Genomic DNA, 12,680 nt, shown 5'->3' on the forward strand with positions numbered 1-12,680 from the left:
GTCCAAAGGACGGACTCTCAAAATTAACTCAGAAGAAAAAGAGAAAAAAAAAGAACAAAAGAAAGAAAGTAGACTGATTCGGCAAGCAGATGTTAGAAGGAAGATTTATTTCACACACCAGAGAGTCTTCTGCATCTCTGTGGGATGGCTTTGCAAGTAGACCAGCTGCCCTAGAGTCAGCCATTTTTAAGTCGGTCTTCCAGCCTCCCTGAACATCTTCATTAGACAAATTATCTGTTCTATTACATTTCTGAGTCTCATACTTTTTCTCATAACTGGGCTTGACCTGTTCACTCCTGGGCTCTACAAAGGAAGGACCCAGGTCACCAAAATCTTCTTCGATGCTGGTTTGTCTGGTTAAAGTTTTCCTGCGAGCAAGCAATGGCCTCATGCTTTTCCTGCAGGAACAGTTAGCAGTCTCTGCACAACAGCTAGATGCAACGTTGGCAGAAACTGAATCGCAAGTATATCTGAAATTAAAACGAGATTCTTCTTCTTCACTTCCACAGTCTAGTCCACTGTCTGGGCTTCTCGATAAGGATCGGCTATATTTACATCCTTTGTCGTCTGCAGCAAAATCCTCCATGCCTGAAATTCTGTGCTTGGCTGGGTACCAGAAGTTGTGCTGCTGGTCTTGATTGTAGGGCCTAGGTGGTCTAGAGTCTCTAGCTATTGTGGGATTCTTTTTATAGGGCATACCTAAACCCTGCTTGTACAGCAGTTCAGAGTATTCACCATCCTCTTCAGCTACTTCTGGAATACTGAAAAGCTTTTTACTGTGATGTATCTGCTGTGAAAAGTCAGGCTGTTCCAAAAAAGTGGCTTCAGTGGTCTTATTCTTATCGCACTCCTTAAGATTATGTAATGTTAAAAACCAGACAGGGAACAAATAGTGTGTGACAAAAATAAAATGGGAGGGAAAAGGGAGAAGAAAAGAAAAATAAAGACAGAATTAGTTTTAGAGCAATGGCAAACATAAGACATGCAGCTTATTTAGTGAAAAGGATGTCATGCTTTGAATGAGAATCTATGAAAAATAAAGACATGATTAAGAAGTTGCTGGGTGTCAGATACAACATGAGAGGTCAGTACAAACAACTGAGTGATGCTCTTAACGAGAATAAACCCATGCATTTAAAACAAAGCAATAAAAGCTGCATAGAGGTTCCAGCATGGTGAATGAGAATGGCATTAAAACAGAGCACTAATGCTTAGTATGTTCCTTGCCCCATGCCAAATTGCTGTAATTTTTCTTTGTAATCAGAACCCATATCTAAGAATGACAATTCCGTTCTAGCAAGCTTTCTTGCTTTGCATCTGTTAAAGCATCCTATATGAGTAGCAAATACTCCTAAATCTCCTGCCAGAGGAGAGCTATTCTGCAGACATCATTAAAGGAGCTCTAGGTTCCTTTGTAAAATTGTAAAAAAACCTGCACCATTTTTAAAGCTTGGCTTCCACAGAAAGAACCCTGAGAAGCAGGCTGCTCTCTGATGTCACTTGGTCTGCACTGTCATCAAATCTCTCATCATAATCTCGTACCTGCTTGATAAAACCAATATTTGAAAATCAGCCTATTACCAGAAGTAAGTAAAGGTCTCTGTTTATACCAGAAGTAGGTAGAAACTATCCCAGCCTGGATAAAATAAGCATTCTGAACATGATAGATACATTTTGTAATTTTTCTATTACATTTACACAAAACACAGGTTGGTGTGACAGAAGAATCCTACGCAGTATCTTTGCTGGACTCTGAGAAGAGACAAGAGAATAATGATGCAGGAGCTGTTGGTTTTGATTGACATGGTTTATAGATTCTACATCATGGAGATCACCTCTCCTTGTACTTTTCTCAATGCCCAGATCAGGTAGGTCTCTGGACACAACAGCACCCATAAATAACGACAGGATCATCTTGGAGACGTCAGCAATGCCTCTCTCTCTGAGCAAGTTAAACTTAACTGGGTTTTGGATGTCTTCCCCTTTCAGGCATTAGGAACTTTCTAAGTTCTTTATGACTATATTCGTTTCACCTATTTTCATTCAATTTTAAAATGTGTATCACACTTGTGAAACTTTTGAGACAAACTGCCATGGAAGTCAATAAATGTGAACAAGGATAGTTTTGATTGGAGCTCAAATATCCCACATTTTAGAATGCTCAGATCAGGTAAGTGAGTTGAATCTTCCCTCGATCACCCGTGTCAGCCTTTGTTTTAGGGAACCATTGGAGGGAATAATAATCTCCCAATAAAGCAAATATATATCTGCATGCAAAATGTCTTCTTGTTACTTGGGGGCATCTATTAACTCGGGAGAGAATACTCAATTACAGCTGCAATGCATGGTTGGCATATTTTCAGATGCAAGAGGAACAGGAATCTGATTACATCATGGAAAATTCAGTAAACATGTTTTTCATTTTTTTGTTAATTATTGATGTTACAAAGTGAAATTGGATCTAGTGAAAGAGGGGAAAATTATCGAGCACTTTGGCATCAGAATCTGACCTGCATTTTATATCAAAAAGCTTATCAGCATGGTGGGCCATATTCTCCAAACGAGACTCAGACATCCAGGAGTCCTTCCCCAGGAAGTACTCGCATACTGAATTCCATTTCTGCAGAATGGAATTCGGTATGTACCCCTCACATACACTACTCCATCAAGAGAAGTATGCCTGCAGACTTTAACAGGTCTAAAATGATTTACTACATCAATTAAGGGTCTGGACCTTCCATTTTAAATATCAACATTGGCAATACTAATTTAAAACCGAGAAGTAAATATACTTCCTGATGCATAAAGAACAAGAACCGTCTAGGGATAATTCACTTTTTCCCCAGAGGAAAGGGACGGAGGCAGCATGCAGAAGGATTTCAGTTTCAACCTTTATGTTAGCAGAATAATAGAAACACTGATTGTTTTTTCTTTTGAAAAAGTACCTGTCTCATTCCAGATAGTATTAGAATAAAAGGACTGAATTTATAGTACATGAAAGCAGTTACAAGAATGGTCAAAATTCTCATATGCATGAGAAAATAGTATTGTTTTTTAGTTAACTAACAGCATATTGGAAGAAAAATCAACCTGTGGGTTTCATTATCATTCAAGTTATCCAACTTTCTAAGAAAGCACAATTTAGTGTAATTGCTAGACACATAAAAAGCAAATACAATTTACACGGGCAAATATACTATGGGAAATATATATTCTGTATTGAGTAGGTTCAACATTCTACATATGCTTTAATTGTTATACTAGAGTTGTCTTTCATGATGAATATTCCAGTGTAGTGTTAAAGCAATATTTCTGATAGGTATTTCCTATTGTCTCCGGTGGGGATTTCTGATAATGCATTTGTCAAACAAAGCTGATCCAACTCCCTCTCTTCCAAGCATGCTTTAAAGCCTGTGGAAGAGATCGACTAGCACTGGAAACAGGGACAAATTACTTGGACATGAAAAACCTAAGTTGTTTTTTTTCCTATATGTATGTGTGATTATATAAATCTCCTTGCTCAGAAACAACTCATTGTCTGGGTAGCACATGTAGTATATTGTCGCATAGACATGGGAAAGGTCCCCAGATATAGAACAGAAATTGCAACTTCAACAATTACATATAGGAAAATAGTCCATTAGCTAAAAGATTAGCTATCAAATAATGCAAAAAGAAAAAGTAATAAATGTATTACAGTGGCCTTGGCATTGTAAACAATGTTCACCCCAGTTCTAGGCATATACAACAGTGTGAGTTGTAACGGTCTGCAAAATCCATAATTGACTAAAAGAAATGCTTTGAAGGAAGAATCAAAATATGGAGGTACTCCTAAGGTTTCCCTGCAGTCACACTTACCTTAAGTGCATTGTGTGAAGTCACACTGACTCGTCGCCTTCCTCCATCCTCCAGCTGCATTTCGGAGTACAGCTCTTCCTCATCTTCTTCCATAATATCAGACAAGTCAGAACCTCTGCTGCTCTCTGTATGGTACTCTTCACCATGGCAATAGTGAGGCTAATTGACAGGGTGAGAGAGAAAAATCTTTACTGACTGTAATGCTGAAAATCCTTGTATAACACCAATGAGTACTACAGCATTTCCTACGTTTGAATATCACACTAATAACCACATATAAATTACATCATGCGGCTTGCTGCTCTGTTCTAGTGAAGACATCATGTATAAATATTTTTTGCCCATTTATGCTCCCAATTCCAGAAATCCAATCTTAATCCCATAGGTGATACAAAAAAGGATGTCTGCATTCACAGCATCAAATCTAGTTTTAGTCTTGATTAAATTCCCTTGATTTAAAGAGGTTCTTCATGCATCAGTGGACTTGCTGACCAAATTGTAAAAGCCCTAGGATAATTCTCATATCATCTGTTCTTCACAGCTGTTTCTTACAACACATTGTAATTTAAAAGTGATCAGCATTTAATTCCTGCAGGATGTTACCATCATTGTATGATATAGTTAGCAGATGGAATTTGAAGCTTTCATTCTCTTAAACAGTGTAGGAATAGACTAGCTAAAACCTTAATTGTCTTTTAAAATTAGTCCAAATATTTCAAGTTCCTATAAGTTTCCAATTAGTTGGAAGATAAGGAGGAAAAAGTATGTCCTACGGAATTGCTAATGTTAAATAGGAGTGGCCTCTGTCAAACATTACATCTAACAAATCAGATCATAAACCAAACTCATTGTATTTCCAAGGACAAATTTTCAAATGGAGTCATCTGACTGTCAGATTGCAGTAGAATATTTGAAGAATCAAATATTTTAGAAGTACTAGAATGGTAGAAACGACTGCATTCCTTCCCCTAGCAATACTAATGAAGAAATAATTTCTGTGGTACCAGATCAACTCCCATAGCTACGTAACACGCTGATATCAATCAATCCCAGCAATGAGAAGAAAATGTCTACACTAAGCAATTTCTCCAAAGCGAAGATGGATTTGCCCTCCAAATACAAAAGACAATTTATCCTCTTTTAATTCTTTGTTCTGGAGCTAAAAAGATTGTAGGGTAAAGCCTTCAGTTGTAACTCTTGGTGCCAAGCCCATAAATGTTTTCAGATCCTTCAGATGCATTATATTAGGATTATCTTAGAAAAAAAGCCACTGCAGTTTCACAATGTTTTGGGTTTCTTTTTGAAGTTAAAAGATCAGACTATATTCTAATGCTTCATTTTCCACATCTAAACTTTGTGGCTCTTATAATAAATGTTATTATTTCATCAGTTCCATTCCAGCAGAATCTTGGTCCTGTTTTTCATAGAAACTCACTCGTGCACTCCTGTTCTCAGCTGTATTCAAGCAGACTCGGGGGTTGCACTGGCACACTACGACAAAACTTGCCCAACTAAGTGCACCATGTCTTGTGGTTGTAGATTATTAAAGATTATCAAAGGCCAATACGGCTGGAATAAAGCCCTGATTGCTTGGGCAATCAGGCTACAGAGACCTAGCAAACCGTCTCCAAGACTTATCCATTGTGGTTCTAGTAACAGGAATGCCTTGCTAAACAGCCACTCAATTATTTAAATAAATCTTCTAATTCGAGCACTACATTAATTGAGGTATAAAATGTAACTAGGAGATATTATATAAGCAATAATTACGCAATTCTGCTTGCAATCAGTTAGCTCTGTATGTAGTAGGGCATGCATACTCTCTATGTTCAACAGCTGGGTGCTTTTACACATGCGGATTTCCAGTGAAACCCTTATGGCCATAAAGTCCATGCACTTGTGGTTGTTATTTCACATGTTTTCTAGCACTGCCTTTCCTGCAAATGTCCCAAGATGTCTCTGAATTTCAGGTCTATCTCTGATACTTACTTCCCTTGTCCTTACTATCTATTTACAGAACAAATCAAATCAACAGCTTGCAGAAAACAGTATCTTCATACATTTTTGTGAGAAAAGAATTATTATTCTCATTTTAGTCTTGGTTGACAGTCCCACTGACCCAGATCCTCAGAGGTATTGAGATATTTAGATGCATAAATACTTGTGAGGATCTGGGCAAGAAAGACTAACTTTCTAAGTCTAAGTTCACAAAGAAAGTCTGTGAGACTGATATTGCACCACTGTTTCAGAACTGTGATCCATGCCACCTTTCCCTGTGGAGCATTTTAAACTGAGGATTTTAAAATCAATATATCTTCCTACAAAATAAAATGCGACTGACATGAAGGATTTCCATTAGTAGCTATATCTAATGCTAATAAAAAGCATGATGAAAAAACAATGTTACTTGCATTTGCTTGCAGGTTTTTTACTCTTATCTATGGCGTAAGGCAAGTCAACTGATAGAAAGCCAAGGACCTCGATAGGGAATGAGCATACAGAATAGCACTTGCTTCTGGAAGATACTAGTAGCACATGAGCATTATAATGAAATTAGCAAACTAATAATTTCTTATGGAGAAAACCACCACAGATTAGATTTCTCCAATGTTCTCCCATTATTTATTCACTAACAAACTAAGCAGTAAAAGCGATCATCTTTCATAAACAATGCAAATGAGCAATTAAACTACAAATAGGTATATCTCTGAAGCTATAAAATAAACACTTAATAATCAATTTACACTTAACACACTGCAGCTGTTTTGCCAGACATCATTTAACCGCTATTTCTCAAAGTGCATTTTTTGACATAGTGTTTTAAAGCAATTAAGAATTCTTTCAGCCTTACATGAAAACTAAATTTGAAACCTAATCAGATCTGAGAATACTTGTAGCCAGAGAGATTTCAAATCTAGCTTTGAGGATGTTCCTAGTAGATAACAGAGCTTAATCTTTTTAGGCTTCAAGGAATATAACTTTAAGGGTTCCCAGCCTTCCAAAGTTCATATCCAAACCTTCTGTTTTGTAGAGCTTGGTAAAGCAGACACACTCCAAACCACCCTTTAATGGTCTGAGGTAGTAAGTCCACATGGAACAGCAACTTTGTACTCACATGGTAGATACCCCCAAGTTTATTTACCAAGGTTAAATATGAAGTATGGTTAACAGAAAAATGAAGTTGATCTTGGTCCCTTACAAACACTCTAAACTTTTTACACTGGGCCTTCTTAATAAGGTCACTGGTCCTGTAAGAAAATCTTGGCCTCTTTGTGTCCAGAATAATTTTAATTGTATAGAGAGGTACAGATGCATCTCACCCACGAGCACATTTTGTAAGCACAGCATGATTGTATGTATTCTAAAAATGGGAACCACTGTATGTGAAGATGGAACCAAATCAAATCCCGAAGCCACATATTTAGAATACTGGAAATTTGGAGCAATGTTTATACATTTATAAATGCTTAAACTTCTATAGTAAATGGAACCAAAATGCCAGAAAATCTCAGAACTGGTACGATGTCCTGGTTGGACCCTTCATACGATGTCCTTGTATGCCCTTGCTTGGACCCTTCAACATGGGAGATCAGATGTTTGGCTAACGAGATTATTCGACCACGCTAAGACATAAGAAAATAACTCTTTGCTAGAATTTACATCCCTCTTGAAAATAATGTAACAGATTACTTTGTATTTGTTTTCATTGGGATCAGACTAAAAGCTGCGCAGATGTGCAAAATTCTTCTGGCAACAGCTTTCTTTTCATGACAGCATGCCAAGTACATACGGTGTTGGTTTTCTGCTAATTAGGGTTACAGGTTATGGCTTTTATGGAACACAGAAATCCTTCCCCTTTTCCCTTTTTTCACATAATGTTTTCATATGCAGGCGTAACACATCATACAGAAAAAGTCCAGAGCCCAAACATGACATTCCAGTTACATTTTCTGTTCCAATGTTTTCAGCTTCATTTTTTTCAGTTTCCAGTGCTTAAGACTGTTGCTTGGGATAACGATCTATAGATGCATGGTGCCAAGCATTCTGTTCCCATTAGACAGTGTTATGCTCCAGTAACAGGACATTCATCTACCTCCCCACAATTTAGCTGCTTGTCTGTATAGTTTACCAATGTGGCTACAATAATCAGCTGGTGACCTGGATAGCCTGCTGAGCTTCATAAAATACTTGTTTCATGTCAGACACCTGACACAATAACAAGACCAGGCTACTTACTTGCTTTCCAAGTTCTGACCCTTTTAGGAAATCATCAACTGAAGCCCCCCTTCTTTTGACATTAGGAGAATCATAGCCATCTTCCTCATCATCTGAGTTAGCGTATTGGGCTGCATTGCTCCTTTCACTAAAAACACTCCTCCTCTCCATCTAGCAAAGCAAGAAAAAATGGAAGACATAAGGACTCAAGAACACAACTTTTAAATATACTCATGGTTTAAAGCAATGCTACTTTTCCCTGACTAACCTTTTAGGAGTTTTCAAGAATTTTTTGCTTGTATTACTCTTGCTCATAAACAATTATATGCTTTTATGTGACCAACAACTCAGCTGCTAGCTTTCTTCCTGGTACCACTTATGTCCAAATTCTCAGTATTCTACAGTCAGAGGCTGCTAACGAAGACACTAATTTCCCCTTGGCAGAGGGTTAGCAGAAGACCTAGCCACTACAGCATTTTTGACCTCAGTACAAAAAAAGCTATAGAATGAGACTTCATGCTCTTCCTCTGCTCTGAGGTGACTCTCACCCTCAGCTACTGAATCCTGCTGCTTACTCTCATGACAATAACCATCAGGCATCTAACAGGGTGAATGAAGGGCAGGGAGAAGAAACAGCTTCTTCTGCAGCAGCCTACCACAATGGAAGTATTTCTACTACTGGGGACTAAACATGACAAATATCACTGGCAGATTTTGATTTAATTTAAGTGAATCCATCTGTAAACTTCTGTCCAGATCCCTGAATTAAACATTTCAAGCATCACTAAAATTAATGTAATTAAACAAAGTTCAAAGCATACGCTATGTCAGCAGTTTTCAAAACCTGAAAAAGTATTTCCGTTCTCTTTCCCTATATGGTTGTTAAATCAACTTTCACCTCAGAGTCCCAAAGAAACTAATTGCCTTTTCTCCCTCTATTACATCTATTCCAGTTTGCTTTATTTATAAAGAAAAGGAAGAAATGTACACATGCATATATATGTATTTAACCAGACCTTATCAATCCAGAATTATCCAGCTTCCCAAAAGCTGTATCATCACCCACTGGCTCAATTCTGTCCCAAAACAGGGACAGTCAATAAGTTGGGGCTGCTAAGACATGTGTGAACTGTCAAAATTAATGGAGTTATTTGGGAGATATAATGGGAGACGAAAGACTGGACATAACAACTGATGACTGCCAGATGAAGGACCAAGAGAATGTATGAAAAAAGTGACACCGGAGCTTGAAACAAGTAACGGACAGTTGTGAGCAGCTTGTGATGAGAAAGTAACTGCCCAGAGCACTGGGAGTATTTAAATATTGTATGCTTGGGTAGGAAAACCAGAGCACGTTGTCAGGATGCATATACATCAGCTGTGCTGACCCAAGAGCCTCAAATATGGGATTTAAACTAACTAGCAAACATCTGAGTCACTACAGCAGCCATGGGTCATAATGGTCTCAAAACCAGGGAGTCTCCTTTGGGCAGTGATGCTTCTAGCAGCTACAAAAGGAGCTGTAATGAAAAGCTTTCATATGGCAGCTGTGTTGAAGCATTTGTAAATATCTGTGAAGGTGTAGCACTGAGAAAGGGGCACTCTTGAAGGGCAAATACGTAAATTTGCCTGTGGATCCATGACAGCATACAACATAGTGCTTTACTTGCATCTAAACTGCTATTTGCTATTTTGAAAAAGCAGATGGTTTTAGAATACAAATGTGTCTCTTATCTGACTGCTGGTTAGATTCCCTTATAGAAATGAGACTCTGTCCTCATTTTGTAAACTGTCAAAAAGATTAGCTCTCACAGTAAGTCTGCTCAGGACTTCTGTTTATCTGCCTAGTTCCGGACCCATTTTTAAACTGTCCTTATATTGTTTTGGTCTCTTTCAAAGTACTTCAGTACTCGGTTGGTTTTTCTCACATAGGCATAAGCGTCCCTTTTGACTCCTGCAGGATCCAAGCACAAACTTTGATGATTACTATTTTTTTTTTTCCAGAAGTAAGGCTCTGCATTTTTGGAGACAACATTTCTAGTGATGTTATGGGGTTTCTATGCTGATCAAAGGCTGATCAATGCTCTTTATGGTTACAAGTATATTTGTGGAAGATGGCATAGAATTTTAGCACACTGCTTCTTCTCAAGCTATAGATCTTCAGGGTTTAGGAATGATTAGCTGCTCCTTAAAGCATATGATGAAAAAATTCTTTGATGGAAAGTGCCACAATGAATAAAGCCAGCCCAAAAAAGCCTTAAGAACAAGTTTGCCTTTACCCTGTTGCTCTCTGCAACTCGTTGTGCAGCTTCTCTTGCCATGGCTTTTGCGACAGTATTTGGGACAGGTGTGCCTTGAGGTTGAGGGAGTATTCGGTTAGGCGATGGAGACCTCCTCCCCTGAAGCGGGCTGTGAAAATTAGGGGCAGGTGGCTCAAGCATGTGTCCATGAACAGGGGATGCCGAACGAGTCTGCTCCCATGACTCATCCATTTTTAAATGTGGACCTAAATGTTCTTCTTTGGTTTCTGGGGCTCCGGCACTTGCTAATGGCTTAGATTTGGGAGCAGTTCTGGGGTGAGGGGTTGGAGGCACCAGTAGGTCAGATGGAATGGCAGCAACAGAAGAGTCCACTGATTCCCCTTGTGCAGAGAGAGTTCGAACTGTAACTTCCTTTGCTTCCAAACTCCTTAGTCTCATTAGCTCCACCAATGTGTTCTCTGCTGTTGGAAAGATCACCTCCGCCACCTGAGTACACAAACAAGCAACTTACTAGCATGAAGACATCTGTTTCCCTCCCCTCAACCCCACTGAAGTACAACCTTCAAAGTCTTAACATGGAATGAATGATTGCCAACACAGAGTGGGCTGCAAGAGCCCACATTAGGGCTCCACATCAATTACTACCAGTTGCCTTTAATCCTTTCAACCCATTTGTCCAAAAGCTTAAGTGCTGATAGAAAGGAAGCTAACGAGCAAGTTACGCACAAACAAAAGAGTAGTTTCTACTGAAAGCTGAGAAAACCCTGCACGCATTCAAGTGCTGTCACATGTTTATTGTTGCCTTTACCTGTCAGCTGAAATTCACCTAATGTAGGTGGTCACTGTAACTCTGGAAGGAGAACTCACCCGTTGACCTTTCGCATAAACACCATAGCCTGTGACATTGGCGCCATGGGAGGTCCCTGTTGCTGTCAGAGTTGGTGGTTTCCAGGACACCTGTAGAGTTGCTGGGCTGGAGCCAGCCCGTACAGTAACATCTTGAGGTGGAGCTGGAGGACCTGAGAAAGACAAGACTGGTCACCGTTGAGCCTTAGATCAGAAGTATGTACGTCAACTGATATACTTGCAAGTTGGAAACTACAAATCTCAAAGCATTTTTTTTTTTCTTAAGACGACAAAATATCATTGTTGCAGTTACTATGTAAAAACAGAAGCGTACACTCAGCAGGTCATGGAGCTGGGAACTGAGATAACTAAGCTATATTTCTTTGCAAGATGGTCTGTACTTGCAACTGGCTCTGGACCTATTTTTATCCCTCCAGGCTGCATAAGTGCTATTTACTTTGAATGCAGAAGATGTTAATAGAAAAATGCAGGGAGAAAAAGGCCCAGGAGTGGCACTTCATGAAAAACTGCTGCAGGTGACAGCAAGTGACTTTTTGGTATATATCTCTGCACTGAATGCAAACAACATACTCAGAAATCACTTTCAAATTCTGCCTCTCTGGACTATCAGGGGCTCCAAGTCACGATTTATGGGCCAGAAGCACATTGACACTAAGGTGCAATGCGGACTGCAAGCCGAACCAGCAGCACGCTGGTTTAAAGGACTCGAAGTCTTTTCTCTGCACTGAAGAAAAAAATACGCCTACTAGCCTTTTAAGGCATTTACAGTATGTTAGTGTAATAGCACACCACGTACATCCTTAATTAAAATACATTATTAGCCTACTATAAATAGCTGTACTTTGGACAGAAAGCCAAAGTAAAAATATCATAACGATTATTAGTTCATGAATATTTCAGGCATCCTGTTGTGTTAATTTAATAGTCAAACCCTGAGAAGTGTTTCATGCTAAAACATTTCAGAAGCAGGGTTCAGCCGTAGCCATCTCTGGGTAATAGCTGGGAGAATACAAACCTTGGTTGCTGTGAGTTTGCTTTTGCCAGTGAACTAAGCACGACCAATTTCTGTTTATCCACCAAAAAAGCTACAGATATTTTTTAACTGTGTGTATTCATTGCTACCAAACAGTTCATGATAGAAGTGTAAATATCACACAGGCCTCAGCCTCCAGCTACACTGGCAAACATCAATGCATTTCAGCAGTTTTCTGTCACTGAATTTCATCCTCTAGTGGGCATGGAAATGAAATTACGGTCACGTTCAGGACACTACAGGCACAACATGAACATCCCTTGCACCTATTATGTATTTTTAACTTGCAAGGCCAAAGTATGCAAACTGACCTAATACTATTCTTGGCCAAGACGTAGATTTTGATTTAGGATTAAATTTCAGCTTCCCTGACCATCCTATTTTATTGACAGCCAGCACTCCCAACCCAGCAAAGCTCCTCAGCTTACAAGAAAGAAGGCATCTGA

General features: G+C 39.0%; 1 protein-coding gene across 2 annotated transcripts in view; it reads right to left on the minus strand.

Annotated features, from left to right (window-relative positions):
- Positions 1-12,680, minus strand: part of RIMBP2 (RIMS binding protein 2) — a 64,181-nt gene that overhangs the window by 20,087 nt on the left and 31,414 nt on the right. For both annotated transcript variants that reach the window (XM_072880076.1, XM_072880077.1), the window contains 5 exons: positions 11,202-11,353; positions 10,353-10,820; positions 8,095-8,244; positions 3,859-4,017; positions 119-850 (listed from right to left, as the gene is read on the minus strand). In XM_072880076.1, coding sequence (XP_072736177.1) covers positions 119-850; positions 3,859-4,017; positions 8,095-8,244; positions 10,353-10,820; positions 11,202-11,353 — 1,661 coding nt within the window. The remainder of the gene's footprint in view (positions 1-118; positions 851-3,858; positions 4,018-8,094; positions 8,245-10,352; positions 10,821-11,201; positions 11,354-12,680) is intronic.

This window comes from Ciconia boyciana, chromosome 15 (genome assembly GCF_034638445.1).
Source record: "Ciconia boyciana chromosome 15, ASM3463844v1, whole genome shotgun sequence".
Taxonomy (NCBI): domain Eukaryota; kingdom Metazoa; phylum Chordata; class Aves; order Ciconiiformes; family Ciconiidae; genus Ciconia; species Ciconia boyciana.